A 21,628-nucleotide genomic window follows, 5' to 3' on the forward strand; every position below is an offset into this window, starting at 1 on the left:
GGGAATTTCTGAGCAGACAATAATTTAAAAAGTCAATAAAATTTCAATAATTAATTTAACCATTAAATGACTTTTTTAAATGATCTTTTGCAAATTATTTTCATACATGATAGATTGTGTACAATTACACAAATGCAGGACACAAAGCCACACTTTTTTTGTTTGTTTGTCTAGTAGGTTTTCAGCATGAACACTTTGGAGAGCGGTGCCTTGGCACTGGAGTAGATTAAATATGATTCTCCTTTAGCGCTGAAAAATTCCCAGTCACTGCACCCGATCGTTGGCAGCCAATGAACAGGAACAAATCCTTCATATCCCTGCCACCTAAAAGCAAAACAGAAAAGATGAATCCCATTAGTGCAGTATTTCCATCTGCTCTCACAGTAAGATAATAAATCAATATTAGAATTGCTTGTGTGTGTGATGTTTGAGATGGTTTCAAGGCAGATACCAAAAGGCAATAAGGTGGACTTATTTCACATTGGGAGGGGTGCTGTTGACAAGTTGAATACCTGTAGAGAATGCTGTTGAGAGAGTAGGATTCTCCATTGAAGGAGTTAGCAACAACCAGAAAATATTCCTGCCCGAGGCTGAAGAACTCCCAATCCACTGCACTGGAAAGAAAGAGGAAGGTATGTGGAGATAATGAACAGATAAAATGACAACAGACGCATCAAGAAAATGTTTCTGAGTGTACGTACACCTGGTAAGTATTATCTGGTAATTGAACATCTATACCTGTAGGTGACAATGTCCTGGAAGCGGACAAACAGCTGTGCACTCATGTCCAGTTCATAGATAGTGGAGTTAATGGTGTACTGACTCGGTCCATTACCATGGAGTCTGTGTCCATTGGCAACAACCAAAAAAACTCTGCTGTCAATCTGGAACATTTCCCAGTCTGTGGCACAGAACGTCTAAAAGAAACAATCAATAAATCAAATACTTTAGCCTTCAAATGAGAAACTCGTGGCACACAGAAGTTGAGTAAGTTGCATATTGCTGCTGATGGGATGAGTTCTGCTGGTATTATATTTTACAGTGCTGAAACTGCTGATACATGCAGGATCCAGTTTCAGCCAAAACAGATGGCCTTGCATTTGTGGCTACAATACTTTGGTATACAGAGGAGTTACCCAGACCTTCTGGCTGCAAAACAAGCCCAAATCATCCCACCTCGACCACTGTGCTTGACAGCTGGTATGAGGTGTTTGTGCTGATAACCTGTGTCTGATTTTGTGCACTATGGTCAGATATCTCCACTTTGGTCTCATCTTTCCAACGGATATTCTTCAAGAGATCTTGTGGTTTGTTCAAATGCGACTTTGCAAACCTAATCCGTGCTGCCATGTTCTTTTTTGATAGAAGAGGCTTTCCTAGCAACGTTTCCACTCAAGCCATACTTGTTCAGTCTTTTTCTAGTTGTGCTGTGTCTGAATCAGAAATGTAACTCTTGGGGGGTTTTGTAATTTCTCTGAACAATGCACAGTCCAATCTTGGGGTGAATTTGTTGGGACATCCATTTGACATCCACTGGACAGCTTTAAATATGACTTGGACTTTTCACTTACTTTGTTCCAGGAAATATTATAAGCCATTAAAATGGCTCACCCCATGATAGATTTATCCAAGCCAGAGTCACAAAGACATTACCTATGGCTCACCATCCAAAATTGAAGATACTTAAGGAGGCGTGCCGATGCTTTTGGATTTACAACTCTCTATAATTAAAGCATATGCCAATAAACAAAAAAAAGCAAAGATATACGGTCCGCCTTTTTTCTGAAGACATGTCAAGCTTTTCATCAGTTGTACATAGATGGTTCATTAAATGTGAGCATATTCAGAGTGTACCTGTCCTTCTTTTAATTCAGCGTAAAGGAAAGATTTGGATAGGTGAGATCCAAATTGATAATATTAAATGTAGCCAATGGGCTAAAATTATTTTGAGATCCTGGGCATAAGCTAACAGACTCACTTTGCCTCTGTGAAATCAAAGAGCTAACATGACTAAAAGTATGTTTTCTGACCTCTTTCTTTATTATTTCAGTTAATTAATTTCCAGCAGCCCTGAGGTGATCATGTACATCCTCACATCTCGCATGGGGTGTTCCCCTTAATTACACAATTCCTTCTGTTTTCTCTCGAGACTATTAATGTGTCAACACTCTCACATCAGATGTGGTTTGATTCAAATATACCATTCACTATCAGTTACACGTCAAAGCACCGTTATCGCTCAGGCAAATCATAGCAAACCACATACTCTATTTTTCGGCCCTGCCTTAAATGCATGGACATGCCCACCCCTTGCACCCCAGCTCTCTTATATCAGCTTTTTATCTTTCCCTGTTTTTAAGGTAGTTTTTCATAATCATCAGATACAGATCTCATCATGAGAAACCAAAGCCCAAATGGTCAGAAGATGACATCTTGCCATGGAATGGAAACCATGCCGTCCTCAAACCCACTCAGAGTTTTGAGGGTTTTGTAGCGAAGCAGTAAACAGCTGATAGGAAAATATTTTTAGTCTATTTGAGCTACATTATTCTTATCACAAACCTTAATTTTCTGGAACACCTGGAAGTTTCCATTCACCCAAACGTAGATGACGGAGTCTAAAGAAGTGGTCACGCCATCAAAAGCATTGGCAACCACCAGGAAATAGTAAGGTCCGACAGTGAAGAACTCCCAGTCGTACGCCCCTGAAGTCTGGAGCATCTGGTGGACCTCAAAAGACTTTGATAATTTGTTCCACCTGTATATCACACTGTCTATAGTGTGATTCTTGTCACCTAAAAGCCAAACAAGCAAAAGATGCCATGCCAGGAACTGTGGAAGTTAACAGGTAGTATAGGTATATATTTATATTACCTTGTCTATGATTAGCGACAGCAAGATATGTATGTCCATCTATATTAAATGCCTCCCAGTCTCGGGCACAGTGAGTCTGCAGAGTCTGGAACTGCACAAATCTTTTTCTCCTTTTGCTCCACTTGTAAATCACAGAAAAGTCCGCCTGTGACTCTTTGTTAAATCGCCTGTCTCCCCCAGAATTAGACACCACCAGATATATCTACATTAAAAACAACAAAAGAGAAAGAGTATAGATTTAAAGCTTTTACTAGGATTAAAGTGTGATTTTTCCACTAACTTGTCACACCTTATTGCCCATGCTGAAATGCCTCCAAGCCAGGGCTCCGTTAGTGCTGATATTCTGATAGAGTTGGAAACCTTTTTTGGTCCAGAGATACACAGCAGAGCCAGATGTTGACCGATGAGCCATAGCAGCCATCAGACCCATACCAGGTACCTGGAACAGCTGGAGATTGGATTTTTTTTTTCACAATGGGTTTATGTACAGGAAATCCCAAATGAAAGTGAAACAAAAGTATCAGATAATAAAGTATCAGACAATAAGACCTAAGTAAGTTTCACAGTAAATGGTGGATAAATACCTCTATATCGTGGGTCTCTGAGCTGGTGGTGAGCACCTGATGTTCCAGCACATAGTCCAGCCTTTTGCGATCTGTGTTAATGAAAATGAATGGTTTATGTGATTTTATTTCATAGAAACAAGAACAGAAACAGTGGTAGTTGGAGTCTCACCCTCTAACACAGTGATCCAAACTGTACCGTCACAGAGGTAGAGGCCCTTTTTGAGGGGATTAAACCACAGCTGGCCCTTTAGCTGCTCTGAGCATGACTTCTCCAGCCCCACAGACACTCTAGCTTCAGTTTCTGACATATTTAAAACCAGAAAGCAATCAAAGAGGCAAGCAAACATGCAATGTCTTATTTATACTGAGTAAAAATACATGCATGTGCAAATTACCATAGGTATTCACATGTCTATCATCTTCTGCTCCTGTGGCTGGCAGGTCTAAAAACAGTGGTGGTACTGACAGAGCTGCTAGCTGGGGGTCAGAAGAGGGGCAGATCTGATGGGTAGCATCTGAACCTGGCACCAAAACCAGCTGTCGCAGTAGACCCTGGATATGTGGTCACAGAAGAGGCAATCATTTCTGAGGTCATGGCATATCCTTTAGAAATCTTATTATAGTCTGAAATAAAGAAGGCATCTTACTGAAAACAAGCCCTTCCACAGCCCCCGACTACCAATGTGGAATCTGGATCCCTGAATGTTGAGGTCTGAAGGGAAAGGCCTGGAGGGAATGCTGTTTGCCATAAAAGATATATATAATTATTTCTAATAGGTGGAGTAAGTTGTTTTTCTTCTGTAAATGAACTAAATTCTCTATAATTAAAGTAGTTCACTCTGTTCTTCTCATTCTAGGACTCAATGTGAGACATGAACTGTATTACATGTACAAGTGCTGTGTGGGTGTTGATATTCCTCCTTTCGGCGTGCCAGAGGGAGTTTCCACTAAAAAACCATCTATCACACACTGTCAGGCTACTCTGATATGGCTACAGGGCATACGCAGATTTTGAGCAGGACCGTTTTATTGTGGTGAAGGATCTACTGCGCCTCAAGGCAAAATCGGAGGGAACAGAGTAAAGTGGGAAACAGACGTACCCACCCAGAGAACAGAGAACAGAGAAGAGCAAGAGGGAAGAGAAACTGAGCTTACATTTCCACTGGTGAGCTGCAATCCACTGTGAGCTTCACGTGATGACTACCAATGGCTAAAACAAGAGTGTGCCACTGGCTGTCAGCCAGCTGGGTGCCTCGAAACACCCAGTGCTCTACAACCCCTCTGTGACCTTTATAAAGGAAGTGCAGGCGCTTTCCTGAGAATTTAAGTCCAAGAATGAGGCGCCCATGTTCCCCATCACTTTTGACTCTAGTCTTCTGACTGTGTTGCTCTTCTCCAGTGATACTTGACTCTTTATTGCTTTTCAAGCTGCTGCCTCCATCGTTCTCCTCTTTGTTCTGATCCACTGGTCGTCCTTTCGGCCCCATCAGAGAAAACACATATTCATTCCCCTGTTTGGAAAAACAAGAAAGAAGCTCAGACACACTGAATTTGGCAGCAGACGATGGTAACAAAGTGCATACGCTTTTTACTTAAGAATGGAGTTTTTTAGGTGATGGGTGATGAACTATGTTGCATTTTCAAACACTAAATTGCACTAGAAGAACAGGCTTGCATGTAAGTTTAATTGCAAATAAATCAATAGGCAGTAAATATGAGCAATACCGACATCTGTGTCAAGTTTAGCAGCGTATGCATTCATCTTTCTGTCAGGGTTAATATGGCACTGTAACAGGAATTTCTGTCAAATCTATTCTGTGTTTTGGGTTTGCAGAGACACAGTCTTTCTATTTATATAACACACAACATCTCCTCAAGCAAAGCAGGGTGGAGTGGTGGCATCTATTATATACTTAAGTAATCCACTGTTATTACTTGCAACATATTCCTATTTTCACACCCCTGTAGTCATTAGTACCAAGGCGTTTCAGGCAGATGCTCACCTTGGGTGCACCGTCGGTGACTTTTAATGTCAGAACGATGGAGAATTCCTTGGGGAAGAGGTCACAGTTCACCAGTATCTGGGAGGAGGGAAAACTCAGTGCCGTATCAGGGCTTGAGAAATGAATCCCCCTCACCCCGCCGGCCTGCTTCATGTGCACCCCCGGCACAAGTTTGGATGGGTCCCTCTCAAGGACAAAAGATAGAAGATCCAGGGGAAGCGAACCTGAACAAAATATGCAAATAAAGACTGTGGCAGTGACTTTTATGGCCAAACTTTAAACTTCCTCATGTTGCAAAAGTAAAACTGCAGAATTCCTGGGATGATTAATGGGTTAGAAAAGAATAAAAGCTGAAAGTTTTTTAAGTGGATTTAAACAAAATCGCTCTCAGGCTGCAGTAGAAGTAATCTATTCACCGTACTTCACACTTTCACTCAACTTCAGTACTTTAGAATAATTTAATAACTTTAGGTTTTGCAATGAAAAGTGTGATTTGATGCTTTATTGTAAAAAAAAATACAAAAAATACCTAATAGCATATAAAGTTTGAGCTGAAATGATTAGTGCATCAGCAGGATTACTTACTCTATATACCTTAAGTGCTGAGTGTGGTAGAGCATCTTCAAACCAGAGGTTTGTTTTAAAGGGACACGAGTCAAAAAGGTCAGGATCCACAGGAAACTAATAAATTCCTCAATGTCCCAGTACTACTGCCACCACCACACCCTGGAGTGTGAGAAATAGCCCTAGGTAGTGGTGGGGTTTTATGAGACTTCAGTGGGTTTGTTATCTAATTATGTTTTTTTAAAAAGATACTCTTTCCTAAGCAACGATAACAGAAAAATAATAATACTCCCACACTGATGAGACATCACGTAAACATGCGCTGTGTACGTCCTAATATTTCAATGTGTACGGGATTGTTGTGGAATCCCAACCACACCCAATGTCTGTACTTGTTTATGGATGTTAATTTAGGTTAAAGTGGCATGCACGTCCACACAGAGAAGCACTCCTACTGTACTGTAGGCAGATGCAGACAGCTGGAATTACCAAAAAGTATTTTAGCTAGAGGGGCTTCCTGGGTTTTAGATGAAACAGTAAGCCATTCGCTGTATAATAATTAACTAAACATTACATGTGCTGAACTCAGCTGAGACTGGAAGAGATAAAATAGAATAAAAATGGAATAATACCTGTACATTGCCTCCATGTTTCTGTGGCTGTCTCAGTTACTCTTAACCCCAGGAGAAGGAACAGCATAAATATCAGCGTTGACATTGCAGAAAATCGGTTGGTTTCAGTTTCCAGCTGGTAGGAATGTCTCCATACTGAAGGTATTTCTTTGCCTATCCTAAATGACAACACACACCAGAAAGCTGTGTACTCTTCATATTGAGCCTGCTAAGAATTCCAGCTCCAAACAAAAAAATGTCTATGAAGAAACTCGGTTGAAAATCATTAAAGTCACACTGGCAACCCAAGATTGATGTTAGGAGTAGGAAGTCCCAGAGCATCCGCGCTTGGAGAGAGATCCATTCATAAGTGTGGAAAAACCTGCACCTGCAGCTCCTTTTAAACTCCAGAGTCATGCAAATCACTAAGCACCCTGTCAGTCATCCTCCCTCAACCACAAATCTGATGACACAGACCTGCCAGAGGGGTGAGCTGCACCACTGAATGTATACGTGTACGCTCACAGACAAGCAGACAGACACAATAACTGAATGTGATCACATGAAAAATGATTGATTAAAGGGCTTTTTTATTGTTCTTATTAAAAGGCAATCAAAAGAAAACAACACAACACTTGCGCGAGCTTTGGTCAAGCAGTGCATACAAGCGAAGCTTTTATTATATTAGTTGTGATTGCACTTTAGTGTATGTGCAGGACATCTGGATGTTTTCTAAAAGCTCTGCAAGTATTGAAAAAGTAATTATGTTTCAAGATAGTAAAGCTAAATAGTATGCTGAACCACATATATGTTTTGAATTAGCAAAATAGTATTAAAATAAGCAAAGACTGTAATGGACAAAGTACTAAGAGCAGCTTGGTCCGATAGTTTTTGCAAATAATACATATTTGCATGTATGTTAACCTGGCTGGGCCGAGTCAGTCACAGTGGAGTACCTAAAAGTGTACAGTCTCCTACAGAGGAGTGTTCAGTGCCACTCAAACTCGACATTCATTGATTTCCTCAAGTATGTTTAATCTTATTTTGATGGTCACCAGGTGCTCATGAGGAACAGCGGCATGTCAGCTTGTGTCAGATCTCTTAGAATCATCCGGCACATTTACAAGGCAAATGACACAGTCTTTCTTCTTCTACCCACATTAAGATTATGGACGCCACAAATATCAAGGATGCAAAATACATACCAGTATATTTTCCTTTATCCATTCATCAATCTCTCTTACTGCCAGGAACAGCAGTTACACCCCTGGACCTGTTTAGATGAAGAAAAGCAGATGCAGATTGTCCACCGGTGCCCGATGTTCCTTATTCCTGGTTTGACTCATCGGCCGCTATGATTAATCTTATCACTGTTCCGGTTATACTGAATGCAAGTATTCACGCAGACTATCAGATGAGATGCCACGTTCTAAATTTGGACCTGGGTAATAAAGATGATGGTGAAGTTTTAGATGATAATCAGTGTTTGTCCTTTTTTAACTCATTTATCTAAATTTAGTCATCTTTTGTCTACTACAGGAAGAAATGTGCTTGAGGACCACTTCAGAACATCATTTTCTGAAACACACTTCAGTTTTATGCACTTCTATATAGTTTTTCCCACTACTTTCATGTTTTTATGAAAGCAAAGCTTTAGCAAACCCGCGATATGATATTGGTATGGACCAGTGGTGCCACCTAATGGTTACTTTTGCACATAAGAAAGCAGGTTTTCAGTGCTTTTTGTTCAACAAACCATATAATATGGATCTTTAGCTCCCATCTGTGTGCATCTGGGTACCCAAATTTCATCCAACCCTCCTCTGGAGGCAGAAAAGGGGCTTTAAGTTATGTTCTTTAAAACAAACAGAGATTAGCTGGTCAAATACAAAAACAAAAACTTGAGATCAAATCTGAGTACCAAACTATATTTATTGTATACAGTAGTAAAAGACCACAAATAATGTACAAATCAGTAGAGAAAACATAACATGACAAGACCTGGTCCCCGTTCTTCGTACTTTACAGTTTAGCTCAGCTGACCTTTGTCCAGCTCACTCGGTTCTTAAAATGCGAGCGGAAGGCTGCTTGTTGGCATCGTAAAGTGTGCTCTTACTTTGTGTGATGAAAGCTGGAATCATGATCGCTGACTGGCTTGTGCAGATGCATGTCGCACAAACACTCAACATGTCTCTGTGCAATACAATATTGACAGATGCTTACTGATGGCTGTGCAAGGAAATAAGGTTTCATTTCTCAGTACTGGCACCAACTCTTAACTATTCATATAAAAGATGAAAAACATTTACTGTAGTAGCTGAAAATGTTCAGACACAGTTTTTAAAGCACGTATTAAAACCTACAACCCATACTTAACTGCAGTGGTTTCATTTTGTTGCAGTGTGTTTTTAACTTTGAAAGGTGCAACCCTTTCTAATAACTTCAGAAAAGCTGGGTGTTTCTTTTCAGGATTTGAGCTTAATGAACCGTGGCTGAACTGGGGGGAGGAAAGGGGGGGAAAAAGAAATCCTAGCTCATTTCAGACTATTTACATTCAAAGATAATTTGGTTACCCACATACGAAGAACGGGGCCCTGTGGGTACAGAACACTTGTCTCCCAAACTCCAATGGCTGACCTCCTGATATGAAACGAACTGCATGCTTCACTCTCCAGAATGTAAAAATAGTGAAAGACGCTCATCACCACTTGAAAGACTGCTACTGTAACAACACAAGCAGACAGCATCTCAGCAGCTGGCACAGCAGTGAAAAGTGTCGTTGGTGTCTTTTAGCAAAGACAGTCCAACTTTTGTTGGATATCCTTGCTCAAACTTGAACCTGCTCCTCTTCAAAGCGCATCTAAAACTCAGTGTTCCCGTCGGCCTACTTGTGCTAGGGCAATACAGGGGATGAGACACCTGACCTTAAAAAAAAAAAAAAAAAAAAAAAACCCCATTGAGGAACCTTTTAGTTATTCCCACTCACAGTCCACCCTCTACAACAAGCAGACCTGCTTTTGAGATCATCACAAGGACCGGTCACTAGCCCACTTTGGAAAAAAACAGAACAAAAAAAAATAAAATAATGTTATGTATTTTGCACCAAGAGACTCTTTACACAATCAAACGCCGAACAGCTCACACCGTGGATGCACTTCTGTGATATAGATGAATTCTTTCCCCTGAAACAAGCATTTCTGCATAAGCATATATCCATCTGTACCGCAGACACCCACAGTCACTCACTGAGAAGCCATCTAAGAGGAAGCAAACACTGATGCAATATAAATGCCTTTAAATGTGACAGTTTTCACCTTGAAGTTGGCTTTTTAAAGAGAAGCACGTCAAATATGAAGCAGACGTTCTGTTTTTGGAGTATTGGTCCAAGCCCCACAACATTTATCTAACACCCATTCTGATACTGCTGTACAGGAGGGGGAAAAAAATGTCGACCATATGCCCCATGGGTGTTAATGTTTAAAATAACAGACGAAAAAACAAAAAAAATAACATTTACAAAAGAAAAGAAACATTGCAGAAGCACCTAAAATGCAAAGAATTAAAATTCATTTAACAAAACAAAAACAAAAAAAAGCAGGAGTCACCATTCAGACAACAAACACACAGAAAAGCAAAGTGAAATGGAAAGCATGTGTGTATTATGTTCAGATAGTGCTTCCACTTCAAACCATTTTTATGCCCACTGACAGTGACCCCTGGACAAAACACTTGCAGAGCCTCGCATTCAACCCTGATGGATGAAAACAGTGACAAACTACTGGATACTAAGCTTTCACTGCACAGTGAACCAAAAGCAGTGACAAACCAGGAACAGCTGTGATGAGTTGTTGGTCCAATCACAGCCGGCGGTGCCAGAAGGAAATCGGTGTCCTGATTGGCCAGCAGAGAGACTGTTGACACACAAAAGTTCAGTCCTGACTGAGACAGCACATAAACAGCCAACGAGGCCCCCCCGCCCACACCTGACAAAAACCATGACAGACATCTTTAAACTGAAAGAATAATAATAATAATAATAATAATAATAATAATAATAATAATAATAAGATGAGGAGAGTGGTGGGGAAGGGATGGACAGTGAGATGGTTGAGGGCGTTGTCTGAGGGTGGCCGTCAATGAGGTGGGTAGGGCTTAGCAATGCCCGCCTGTCTGCTGCTGGAAAACATCTATGGTGTCTTCATCTTCCATTTCCAGCTGAGAAAAAGATGTTCCATATATTAATTATTTTACAGTATTGCAAACATATTCAATTTATTTAGGGGACAAGTGCGCTGTAATCTTAAAGAAACGCGAATGTGTTTCAATCATGGTTTTAAGTGCATAATAATCATACCTGTGCAGGCGTATCCGTCTCATTGATCGGCTGGCCATCAAACCTGAACCTGATCTGCCTTATTGAGAGACCCTGCAGATGAAGATGCCGCATTTTCGTTAAAAGAACAGCAAAGTGTGCAAGTAATCATGCTGCTTAAGAACTTACAGCAGCTTACCTGTCGTTCACAGTATGCCTTCATTAGTTTACTGAGAGGTGTGTGCCTTTTTATTTTAAACTGAACCACCGACCCATCCTGCCCTGCAACCTTGAGGTTGATGTGGTCATTCTCAGTCTTTACTCCTTCCTGTAGAAACACAATGGTTTAACACTTGATAAACAAATGGATTAGCAACCACAGTAATGCATAGTACGTATACGTTTTCTTTAAAGCGACATACACAATACTGTTAGCCTTGCTAGCTCAGACATACAGAAAGTAAACTAATAATCCCACAATTTTAACAGCCGTTTCACAAAACACAGATGTGACTTGTGTTGAATTACTGCCATACTGTTCAGTTGATGCTTTGATTAAAACAAAACGTACATTGGAGCTTAATAACACAGACATGCTACCATATGTGTTCACAGGGCACTCACGGGCGCTAACGTTAGCATCATTAGCTCCGGGCTAGGCTCAGAACCACTGGCGAGTTTAGCTACCGGCTAACGCCGCTAGCAGTTTTGTTATGAAGTATTGTGGTACAACAAGCAGCACAACGAAAAAATTAAAACAAATAAAATAAAAACTGCCAGAATACCATAGTCACATCAGTTTTTAAGGCGGTGCGTCACCTCCATTTGCGCTCTTCTGCCACTGCTGCAGTTGCGGCATTTGCGGCGTTGCGGACATAGCGTGGTCCCGTTTCGACAAAGAAAAAAATCCGCAAATAACAATCATGGTGTAATTGACATTCCTGTTCCCAACCTTTTAGACCCAATTAGCGGGACAACATCCCTCCCATTCTCACCTACAGCGAGCTGTGTGAGCGCATATAGACGCACATATGAATGTGCGGGTACTCATTCATTTGCGAAACAAACACTGCGCCGATTTAGAGAAACGTGCAAACCAGGCCATTTTTAGATTGCACATATAAGCGACGGTTTCGCAGGAGCTCGCCTCAGCCATCATAACAAGCAAGCAATTATATAAACCTCTATATATTACCTTTGGCTTTTCCTCTGACATCTCGGCAGGATTTCGTGTTGCAGTTTTCAGAATATTCTGCTAGTTCGGCTTTATTTGTCTTTCTGCCGCCTTCTGTCCTCTCCTCTGCCCTGCCGACGGGTGCGCGCTTCAGACCGCTGCTGCAAATAAGCCATTGGCCCTTAAAACACCACGTGGTGGCCAAATCGCGGGAGCGCGCGTCTATGCAAAATACTCGATCACGCTAGGAATCTATATGAAAATCTCTTATTGTGCGCACAAATTAAACCCAAAAACAAGCCACCTGTAAGTGATAGCTATTGAAGTTCTGTAGTTTAATTTGCAATAATTTAAAATGTTTTGTTTCCATCTTAGTTTAGTTTAGATCAGACTTCAGAATGGGTTAAGCTCGTTAATGTTTAAATATCCTAATACAACGCTTAGTTGGATTTTGGTGTATTATTATTGTCATTTTTAATAATACTTTGACTCTTTTAATTTAATTATATGTTTTAAGAAGTTCAGAAATACAGTACTGGTCAGAAGTTCTTATACACTCATTATGGGCATGAAAGTCATGATAATTTAGGGCTTTTAATAATTTCTTTGAACTGTTCTTTTTCCAGTTAGGAATGATTAATTTACAGTATTCATCAATCTGATGCACAGCTTTGAATTTATTTAGGATTTTCTTCAATCTACACAGGGTCAAAAGCAGAAAGGCAGCAAGTGAATACTATTAGCAATATAGTGTATACACTTGAGCCTGTATGTGTACTTTTTACACTGCGTGGATTAGATAAAATCCAAAATAAATTCAAACTTGTTTTTTTGAAGTTATTACAGGTAGTTACAGGTAGTCTCACTGCGATGGAGATCTCTTTTTCAAGAGAGAAAGGTGTACCAAAAAAAAACTAAAACAACAATAGAATAGAATAGAATAGAATAGAATAGAATAGAATAATCCTTTAATTGTCCCACAAGGGGAAATTTGGTTGTAACAGCAGCCAGAAAGACACATATACAAACAAACAGTACACAGGATACAGAACAGAAACATACACAATTTTTTCTTACATATTTACATCAAGGACAATGGTTACTATAAACAGAGTACTGTACAGTTATTAAATAAAATAAAATTAACTACAGATAAGAGGCAAACCCAGGTTGTAGTGCGAATTGGTTGATTAAATTATTGCAGTTACAGCGCAGATGTAAACATCTATGTTTGTTGGGAGCAGTTTTGATTGTACAGTCTGACAGCTGCAGGGAGGAAGGACCTGCAGAAACGCTCCTTCATGTATCTAGGATGTAGCAGTCTGTCACTGAAGGAGCTCTGCAGTTCAGCAACATTTACATGCATGGAGTGGGAGACTCTGTCCATCAGAGATGTTATTTTGGCCAGAGTCCTTCTGTCTCCCACCACCTGCACTGGGTCCAGGGTTCATCCCAGAACAGAGCTGGCCTTCCTGATGAGTTTCTCCAACCTCTTCCTCTCAGCTGCCGATAAACTGCTGCTCCAACATACAACACTGTAAAAAAATGACGGATGCCACCACAGAGTCATAGAAGGTCTTTAAAAGCGCTCCCTGGACTCCAAATGACCTCAGCCGCCTCAGCAGGTAGAGTCTGCTCTGACCTTTCCTGTAAAGAGCATCAGTGTTGTGGCTCCAGTCCAGTTTATTATTCAGGTGAACACCCAGGTACCTATAAGAGTCCACTATCTCAATGTCCACTCCCTGGATGTTCACCGGTGTCAGTGTGGTGGGTCTGCGTCTCCGGAAGTCCACCACCAACTCCTTGGTTTTCCCGGCGTTGATCAGCAGGTGGTTCTGCTGACACCAGTCTACAAAGTCCAGAGTCCACTGTCTGTACTCTGAGTCGTCCTCACTTGTGATGAGGCCGACTATGGCAGAGTCGTCAGAGAACTTCTGTAGGTGGCAGCGTGGGGAGTTGATGGAGAAGTCTGCAGTGTAGAGGGTGAAGAGGAACGGTGCCAACACAGTTCCCTGTGGGGCCCCCGTACTGCAGACCAGCGTATCAGAGACACAGCCCTGTGTCCTCACATACTGTGGGCGTTCTGTGAGGTAGTCCAGTATCCACTGGGACATGTGGTGGTCCACTCCCGATAGCTCCAGCTTGTCTCTCAGAAGTCGTGGCTGGATGATGTTGAAAGCACTGGAGAAATCAAAGAACATGATCCTCACAGTGCTTCCAGGCTTCTCCAGGTGAGTCAGAGCTCGGTGCAGGAGGTAGATGATGGCGTCCTCCACTCCAATGCCAGGCTGGTAAGCAAACTGCAGCGGATCCAATGAAGACCTCACCAGGGGGCGCAGATGGTTTAGAACCAACCTCTCGAGGGTCTTCATCAAATGTGATGTCAGGGCTACCTGCCTGTAGCTGCTGAGGTCCTTGGGATGGGAGGTCTTTGGTACCGCACACAGGATGTCTTCCACAGCTGTGGTACTTTCCCCAGTGACAGGCTCAGGTTGAACAGATATCCTAGGATGCCACACAGTTCATACCTCAGGAGCCTGGAGCTGATGCCATCTGGACCTGCAGCCTTCCGCACCTTGATCTTGCGAAGCTTGTTCCTCACTTGAAGTGCTGAGATAGAAAGAGTGGATTTTGGGGGAAGGGGGTGTATGTTGGAGTCCACAGAAACTGGGGGTGGGTGTAATGACTGGGAGCTGGGAGGTGTGAAGCTGAGAGGTGTGAAGTCCTGAGATGAAGGACAGGCAGTCCCTGAAGATGAAGGAGATTGCAGCAGGGGGGACGATGCTGGGGGAGGGGTGGGTGGTTGATCAAACCTATTAAAATATTTATTTAGGTCATTCACCCACCCCAAGTCTCCTGCAGCCTGGGGGGTTGGTTTTGTCCTGAGATTGTCTTCAGGCTGTTCCAAACCCCTCTGATGTTGTCCTGTTGCAGCTGCTCTTCCATCTTCCTCCTGTAGTTTTCCTTCCCTTGCCTTATCTTCCATTTCAGCTTCTTCTGGACAACTCTCAGCTCCTGTTTGTCTCCAGATCTAAAGACTCTCTTCTTCTCCTTGAGGAGAGCCTTACAAGAGCACTCACAAAATCTAGTGTAATAAATCTAGCGTAGTATAGTAATCTTTTTGTGTTTTTGCATTTTGAAGTTATATAATGTTGTAAAGTAATGTTTTAAAGAGCTCAAACAAAGAAAGTGCTTATATCCCCCAATGACTAATATATCACTTTAAAGTTTAGAGATGATCCAATGGAAACTAAAGCTTTTTCCTAATTTGTGTGACCCTGAACTGTGACCTATGGCCTTGAAGATATTCTAAAATATATACCAAATATAAATACCACACTACAGTGGTGTATTTGATTATTTTAACCTATATGACTGGAGCAGAATTGACTGAAATCTTTGGCTTCTATAAGCAGAAAAAGAGATTTTAAGTTAAAATTAAGTTTAAGTTAAATTCGTGCAGTCTGTGACTTTGTGACTTTATAGTGTCATTGTGATGTCAAATTGAAAAAACAAGAGCATTCAGAGGGTGCAACTCACCCTGAAGGGCAAGGACTATACTTTTTTTACTATACTAAAAAAAATAGATGTTTTATGATGTTTTTATTATAACATGCTGACATCAGCCTGCTTTTATTACAGTGCAGCGACCTCAGCCTGCTTTTATAAAGACATCCTAATGTCTGACCTTTGACCTATGCCCTTGAAGCATTGAATACTAAAATAGTCTGTTTTATTATCTTTACCTATATGATTGCAGCACAACTGACTAAAATTTCTGGCTTCTATAAGCTAAAACACCTTGAGATTTAAAAATATTTTCATTTTCAGTGCGTGATTTTGCAAAACTTTATGCTGTCACTGTAACACTGTAGGGCATGGTATTTGGGGGAGGGCCGGGGTGGGGTGGTAGGTTGTACAGCTCTCAGTGGCCTTTTATATGATATATTACTCGATATTGTTTTTTTGAAAAACTTTTCTGGGTCAACTTTACCTTTGGGTGCTGACAATGAAGGTCAAGGTCAAATGCTTAGCTAACCTAGGTTTGCATATTTTTGTGAAGACAACCCATTTAAAAAAAAAAAGGTAATATGAAGAGCAATATAAAGATTTTATTGATTTTGGCGTGACCTTGACCTGATTTTTTTGTAAATTAAATCAGCTCCAGCTGTTACTGGTATACCATCACACAAAATATGAAAATGATACGTTGAAAACTGTGGACTCAAGTTTGCTAACAAACAGACAGACAAACAAACAGAACCATGACATGACCATGAGAAAAATCCAGACAGACACTTAACGTGAAATCAAAAAATGCAGTTTCACAATTTTTGTTTTCTTTGTAGCTCATTTCATAGGCAGCAAGGTATTCAAATCCAGTTTCTCCAAGACCAGTGTGAAGAGGTACAGCTAAAATGTCTTTCGGCCTTCTAAATAAATAAATCCCACTCCTTCATATAAGATACAACGGTGAGTAAGTGTGATACACAGAATCAAGAGGCTTCTGGGGAGACGGAGAAGCATACATATAAACACTGTCACCATAATCAGACGCAGACAAAACTCTGGATGTTCACTGTGTACAGTGATGGTAATTCAGAGTGCACCTGTCCCTCCTCAAAAGCAGACTCGTGAAAATTCCATACAGGGGCTGGAAAGCCGAGTCCATTTGTCTTTCGGGAAGCATTGAGCACTTGCAGTCTATAATGTTCACGGCGCCATGGTCTCTCGTTTTCAGACGGTCTTTCTCTGTCCACGCTGGTTTCTCGCAGTCTGCGCAAAGCTTGTGCGGACCGGGCATGGTCCAAGCGATGCAGTCTTTCCTCACTGGTTTCGCGCAGTCTCCGTGAAGCCTGAGCCAGTCGATTATTTTGCAGGCGATGCTCCCTCTCCAAGTTGTTTTCTCGCTGTCTCTGTGAAGCCTTAGCCAACCTGTCATTTTGCAGGCGATGCTCCCTCTCCGAACTAGTTTCTCTCAGTCTGCGCAAAGCTTGAGCGGACCGGGCATGGTCCAATCGACGCTGCCTTTCCTCGCTGGTTTCTCGCTGCCTCCGTGAAGCTTGAGCCAGTCTGGCATTTTCCAGCCGAAGCCGTCTTTCCTCGCTGGTTTCTCGCTGTCTTCGTGACGCATGAGCCAATCTGTCATTTTCTAAGCGATGCTGTCTCTCTTCGCTGGTTTCGTGCAGTCTCCGTGAAGCTTGCGCCAGCCGCTTATTTTCCAGGCGATGCTCCCTCTCCAAGCTGGTTTCTCGCCGTCTTCTGGAAGCCTTAGCCAGGCGGTCATTTTGCAGGCGATGCAGCCTTTCCAAACTGGTTTCCCGCTGTCTGCGCGAAGCTTGAGCCGACCGGGCATGGTACAATCGACGCTGCCTTTCTTCGCTGGTTTCGCGCTGTCTCCGCGAAGCCTGAGCCAGTCTGGCATTTTCCAGGCGAAGTCGTCTTTTTTCGCTGCTCTCGCGCCGTCTCCGCGAAGCTTGGGCTACTCTGGCGTTTTCCAAACGACGCTGTCTCTCTTCGCTGGTTTCTCGCTGTCTTCGTGCAGCTTCTGCTAATCTGGCGTTTTCCAGTCTAGATTCTCTTTGATGCTGAGATTCAGTGGCCCTGATTTTCTTCTTCCGCATGGCATCCTTACTGCTACGGCAAGAGCCTTTCCTTTTTCTAGGCATTGTGATGTGACCCTCTCAAGGCCCCTTGACACAGGGAGCGGCATGCGCTGCACTGACAGCTGGCTGGAGCGAATTTTTGCGCTGGCCGCTGCTGCGCTCTGCCGGTACGTCATTTTTTGCGCCCGCTCTACGTTTACTAGATGCGTCTGCTGCTTGTCAATGGAAACCATGCGTCTCTCATCTACAAAGAAGAAAGCCTTGGCCTTGAAGTAACCCTAGTAGTGAAGAAGAATGCACTCAATGACCTTAACTGCACACATGCCTGCAACAAATCTCTCTCTGTGTGTGTGTGTGTGTGTGTGTGTGTGTGTGTGTGTGTGTGTGTGTGTGTGTGTGTGTGTGTGTGTGTGTGACCGTCTGTGAACTTCTACTCAATCAGGAGTTTGAGAACACACAGGCACGACTCAGGGCCCCAAAAGTACTTATCTATATCAGATGTCATGAGGTCATCATATTGCCTAGCAACAGACTAACAATGAACCCATTTTCCTTGGAAGAAAAATAAAGAAAGCAGGAGTGGCTAGAGACTTTTGCACAGTATTCATAACATAAATGCTAAAAATTGGTGGTTTTAGCTTGCTGGTATATCACCATCAAGTTTGACTGCATGTTGGTGGAGTTTGCAGACAAACAGATTTGGTATAAGATACATAAAACAATGGGGCAAGGGATACAAGTGCTTTGCAGATACCATTAAAAAGTGGAATACCTGGTCAGCCTAATTAAAGTGAAGATCCAGACTTTGCCAGTACATCAGGTCCTCTGTGCCTCTTCGTTGTTTTTTATTTTACATTTTATTTCACTTGATTTAAGTAGTCGATAAGTTCGTTTTTCACTTTTTGAAATATAGTTTTATTTTAGAATTCGTTTGGGTTTGTTCACATTTAGCTTTATTCTTTGAATTACTTAAAGTTAGAAAAAGTATCAGTTTGTATGTGAATGTATGCAATCCTAGCCTAAATGTCATGGCTTCATAGCAGGTTTTGGTAAACTTACACAGTAAAAAATGGAGTGTCAATATTTCAGAGTAAACCTATTTTAACCTAGATAGAGTATTTACAACTCTATGAGGAGTAAACCAGCTCTAACATCAGAGTTAAAAGTCAGTGTAAAGTTTGTTAGACATGCAGTGAAGACTTAACTCCACACAGTGTTGATTAGTACCAGTCCGCAGGCGTGTGGGGTCTCAGAGCTCTGATGCCGTGGAATTTTCTCCGGAGAGTTGCCGCAGTCAGGTAAGTGAAGTTAACATTCCCATACTGGTAACATTGTTTAAAAGGTATTTTTAAACTAAATAGCTCTTTATAGTTTCACTGATGTCGAGTGAGGACATGTTAGCAGCATTTACCCATAGGGTTTAATGATATTGTCCAGTAGCTACATGCTAGCAGTTGCTAAAAGTTCAGATGTTCGTTATCTTCTCACTGAGTTAATATGAACCTAAAACATTTTAACTATGTATTTCTTCTAAATGCTGTCCAAATAATATCATTGTCACATGTCTAATGGTACAGTCTGAACAACTAAATTACCGTTTATTAGTAAGCTAATAATCGCTAATTAGCTTACACAAGCAAACGTACTTTCAGAAAAAGTGGGTAACTTTTTCATAAAGTTAACTTTACTGGTTTATATTATTTTAAACAAATGCCAAAGGCATACACTAATTTGGAGTTTTGCTCATTATTTAGTAAGAAATATGTATTTTGTATAAATTAACTGATAGCAATGTTAATGATATGTTAAGTAATATTAAGTAATGTTTCTATTTTATAGAAAGGTTTAAGAGTATGCAAAAACCAAATCTCTGAGAGATGCAACCAGAAGACGGATGAGAAACATACTTGAGGCTGAGATGACAGAAACACATGGGTAAGAATAAAAAATGTAGGATATAAAGAAACATTTTTAACAGAGAGAGTGGTTCAGGATACCTTGCGTGGCGGTTGAAGACCATTCAAAGAAAAGCTGCGGAGGAAAGAAGCGCCTCAGTTTGCAAATCTCCCAAAAGTAAGTTCACTTGTCATTTAAATGATACTGATGTAATTTGTAGGCAGGATTCAATCAAATTGTTTTTTCTTAAGTTGGTGGGCCAGGCCATGGTCGATCCAGACCACTCACCACTGAGACAGTGTTATCAGATGAGGATGTAAGAGCAGCTATTGCTCTTTTGAGACACTCTGCTGATGAAGACATCCATGAAAAGATGAAAGCTACCTTCATTTATCGGCATTCAATGGTCAGCGATGAAAAGAATCCAGCAGATGTCTTCATAGGCCTGATGCGGTTTCTGGACACACCAGGACTGGTAAGACATCTTCATTTGTTGAATCACTGAAATATTCCATGCAGCTTGCAGTGTCACTCATTGCACCTCTCTATGTTCTGTATTTTTGCATTACAGATAGAACAAGATTTCCGACTCCTGTTTTGTGAGGTCACTGCCAGCAAATTCTTGGAGAGGTGGCCCATCAATCTCAAAGCAAAGGTTGTAAAGGAAAGTCACGGTCTTGTTCCCACCTCAGAGCTCTTGGAGTTAATGTGCAATGCTGAGTCAGGTACTGAAGTTGAGAATGGTATGATTGTGACTGTTTTTATTTGCCATTGTTGGTTATATAGGTAATCCATCACCTCTATTTTCATGGACAGTGAGGTGAGCTAATCTACTGTCAGAGGATAGTCACTTAATACTGTTGTTTAATGTGTTGTTGTAGGCTGGAACCAGTGTACAGCAGCATCTAGACAACATCACCCGAAGCAGTCAGCCCTACCTTCTTGCTCAGGGATCCACAAGAAGCAGCATTCACACCTTGTGATTGACAAGCATGCACTTCCATGTAAAGCGACAGGTTCAGTAGGAGCCCTTGATGAACTCTTTAGGGCCCATTATGTCTTTGGTACATCATACAGTTCATCCCTGACCAACTTTTTCACTTTTCTGCAAACAACTATGACATTGGGGAAACGTCATATTGCTTTGTCTAGTGAGCATCATAGAACTGTATGCTAATGTGAATTGTAAGGGTTTGTTATGTTAATTAAATGACACTGAAATGAGAAACATAATAAATGCTGTTACTTTAACCTGTATGTTTGTTGTAATTTCCATAATATAGCATAGATCACAGTTTAGTAATATAGCATCATAAGATGAATATGAAAAAGTAACACTACAGAGAAATAAAAATGATATATTATTACACATCAGTGTTATTATTAAACTAAATTTGGAGGAAAAATAGCTCTATAAAGTGTAATCAAATTACTCTGAACAGTGTGAATAACCCTCAGTGTTAAATATTTTTGCACATTTTGTTGTTAATTTTGACACTAAATTGAGTACAATTAACACTGAAAAGTTAACACTGGCCATAGAGTAAATTTAACTCTAATTTTGAGTGGGACCAAATGTTATCTGAAGCAGAGTTAAAATCAACTCTCTAAGTGTAAAATTGACACTTGGTTTTTTACTGTGTACAAGGAACCCACACATTACATCGACTGGTGGAGGTCTCATGTTTCAAAAGGAACAAAAAGGTCAGATCATGAGGAACTTATTTTGTAACTAAACTTTTTTGTTTCAGTTTTAGACCACACACACAGGTGACATATTTCTATAATGTATCAAAAAGACAATATAATGAGTATGGAAAAAGAATTATAGTTTTCTTTTCAATATGTTAATTAACTTGAATTAGCCTACCCTAAAAATGTTGCATTACTTAAAACCTTGTACGATATCTCAAATAAAGGTGAGGCTTTCAAACCAAAGAACACTGTACCAGCTGTCAAGTATGGTGGTAGTAGTATGAAGCTCTGAGGCTTTTTTCCTACTAGTACAATTACATTGCAGAA

At 41.1% G+C, this 21,628-nt stretch overlaps 2 protein-coding genes and 1 long non-coding RNA gene across 3 annotated transcripts; 1 reads left to right on the forward strand and 2 right to left on the reverse strand.

Moving 5' to 3' along the window:
• Positions 1-170: 170 nt before the first annotated feature.
• On the reverse strand, positions 171-6,724 carry LOC134645895 (thrombospondin-type laminin G domain and EAR repeat-containing protein-like). The gene is made up of 13 exons (XM_063499522.1): positions 6,640-6,724; positions 5,444-5,667; positions 4,596-4,951; positions 4,088-4,178; positions 3,836-3,992; positions 3,610-3,741; positions 3,459-3,529; positions 3,164-3,322; positions 2,875-3,076; positions 2,563-2,795; positions 739-917; positions 513-614; positions 171-324 (listed from the first exon to the last, which is right to left on the reverse strand). The coding sequence occupies exons 1-13, from the start codon at positions 6,722-6,724 to the stop codon at positions 171-173; spliced, it is 2,145 nt and encodes a 714-aa protein (XP_063355592.1).
• Positions 6,725-8,530: 1,806 nt separating this feature from the next.
• sumo3a (small ubiquitin like modifier 3a) lies at positions 8,531-12,257 on the reverse strand. The gene is made up of 4 exons (XM_063499024.1): positions 12,126-12,257; positions 11,130-11,258; positions 10,973-11,044; positions 8,531-10,833 (listed from the first exon to the last, which is right to left on the reverse strand). Exons 1-4 carry the CDS (start codon positions 12,144-12,146, stop codon positions 10,771-10,773), a joined length of 285 nt encoding a protein of 94 aa, XP_063355094.1. The 5' UTR covers positions 12,147-12,257; the 3' UTR covers positions 8,531-10,770.
• A 7,263-nt stretch (positions 12,258-19,520) lies between these two features.
• LOC135933851 (uncharacterized) lies at positions 19,521-20,857 on the forward strand. The gene is made up of 4 exons (XR_010573956.1): positions 19,521-19,783; positions 19,858-20,081; positions 20,178-20,331; positions 20,488-20,857. It is a non-coding gene; the product is annotated as an uncharacterized LOC135933851 (long non-coding RNA).
• Positions 20,858-21,628: the final 771 nt, after the last annotated feature.

This window comes from Pelmatolapia mariae, linkage group LG16_19 (genome assembly GCF_036321145.2).
Source record: "Pelmatolapia mariae isolate MD_Pm_ZW linkage group LG16_19, Pm_UMD_F_2, whole genome shotgun sequence".
Lineage (NCBI taxonomy): Eukaryota > Metazoa > Chordata > Actinopteri > Cichliformes > Cichlidae > Pelmatolapia > Pelmatolapia mariae.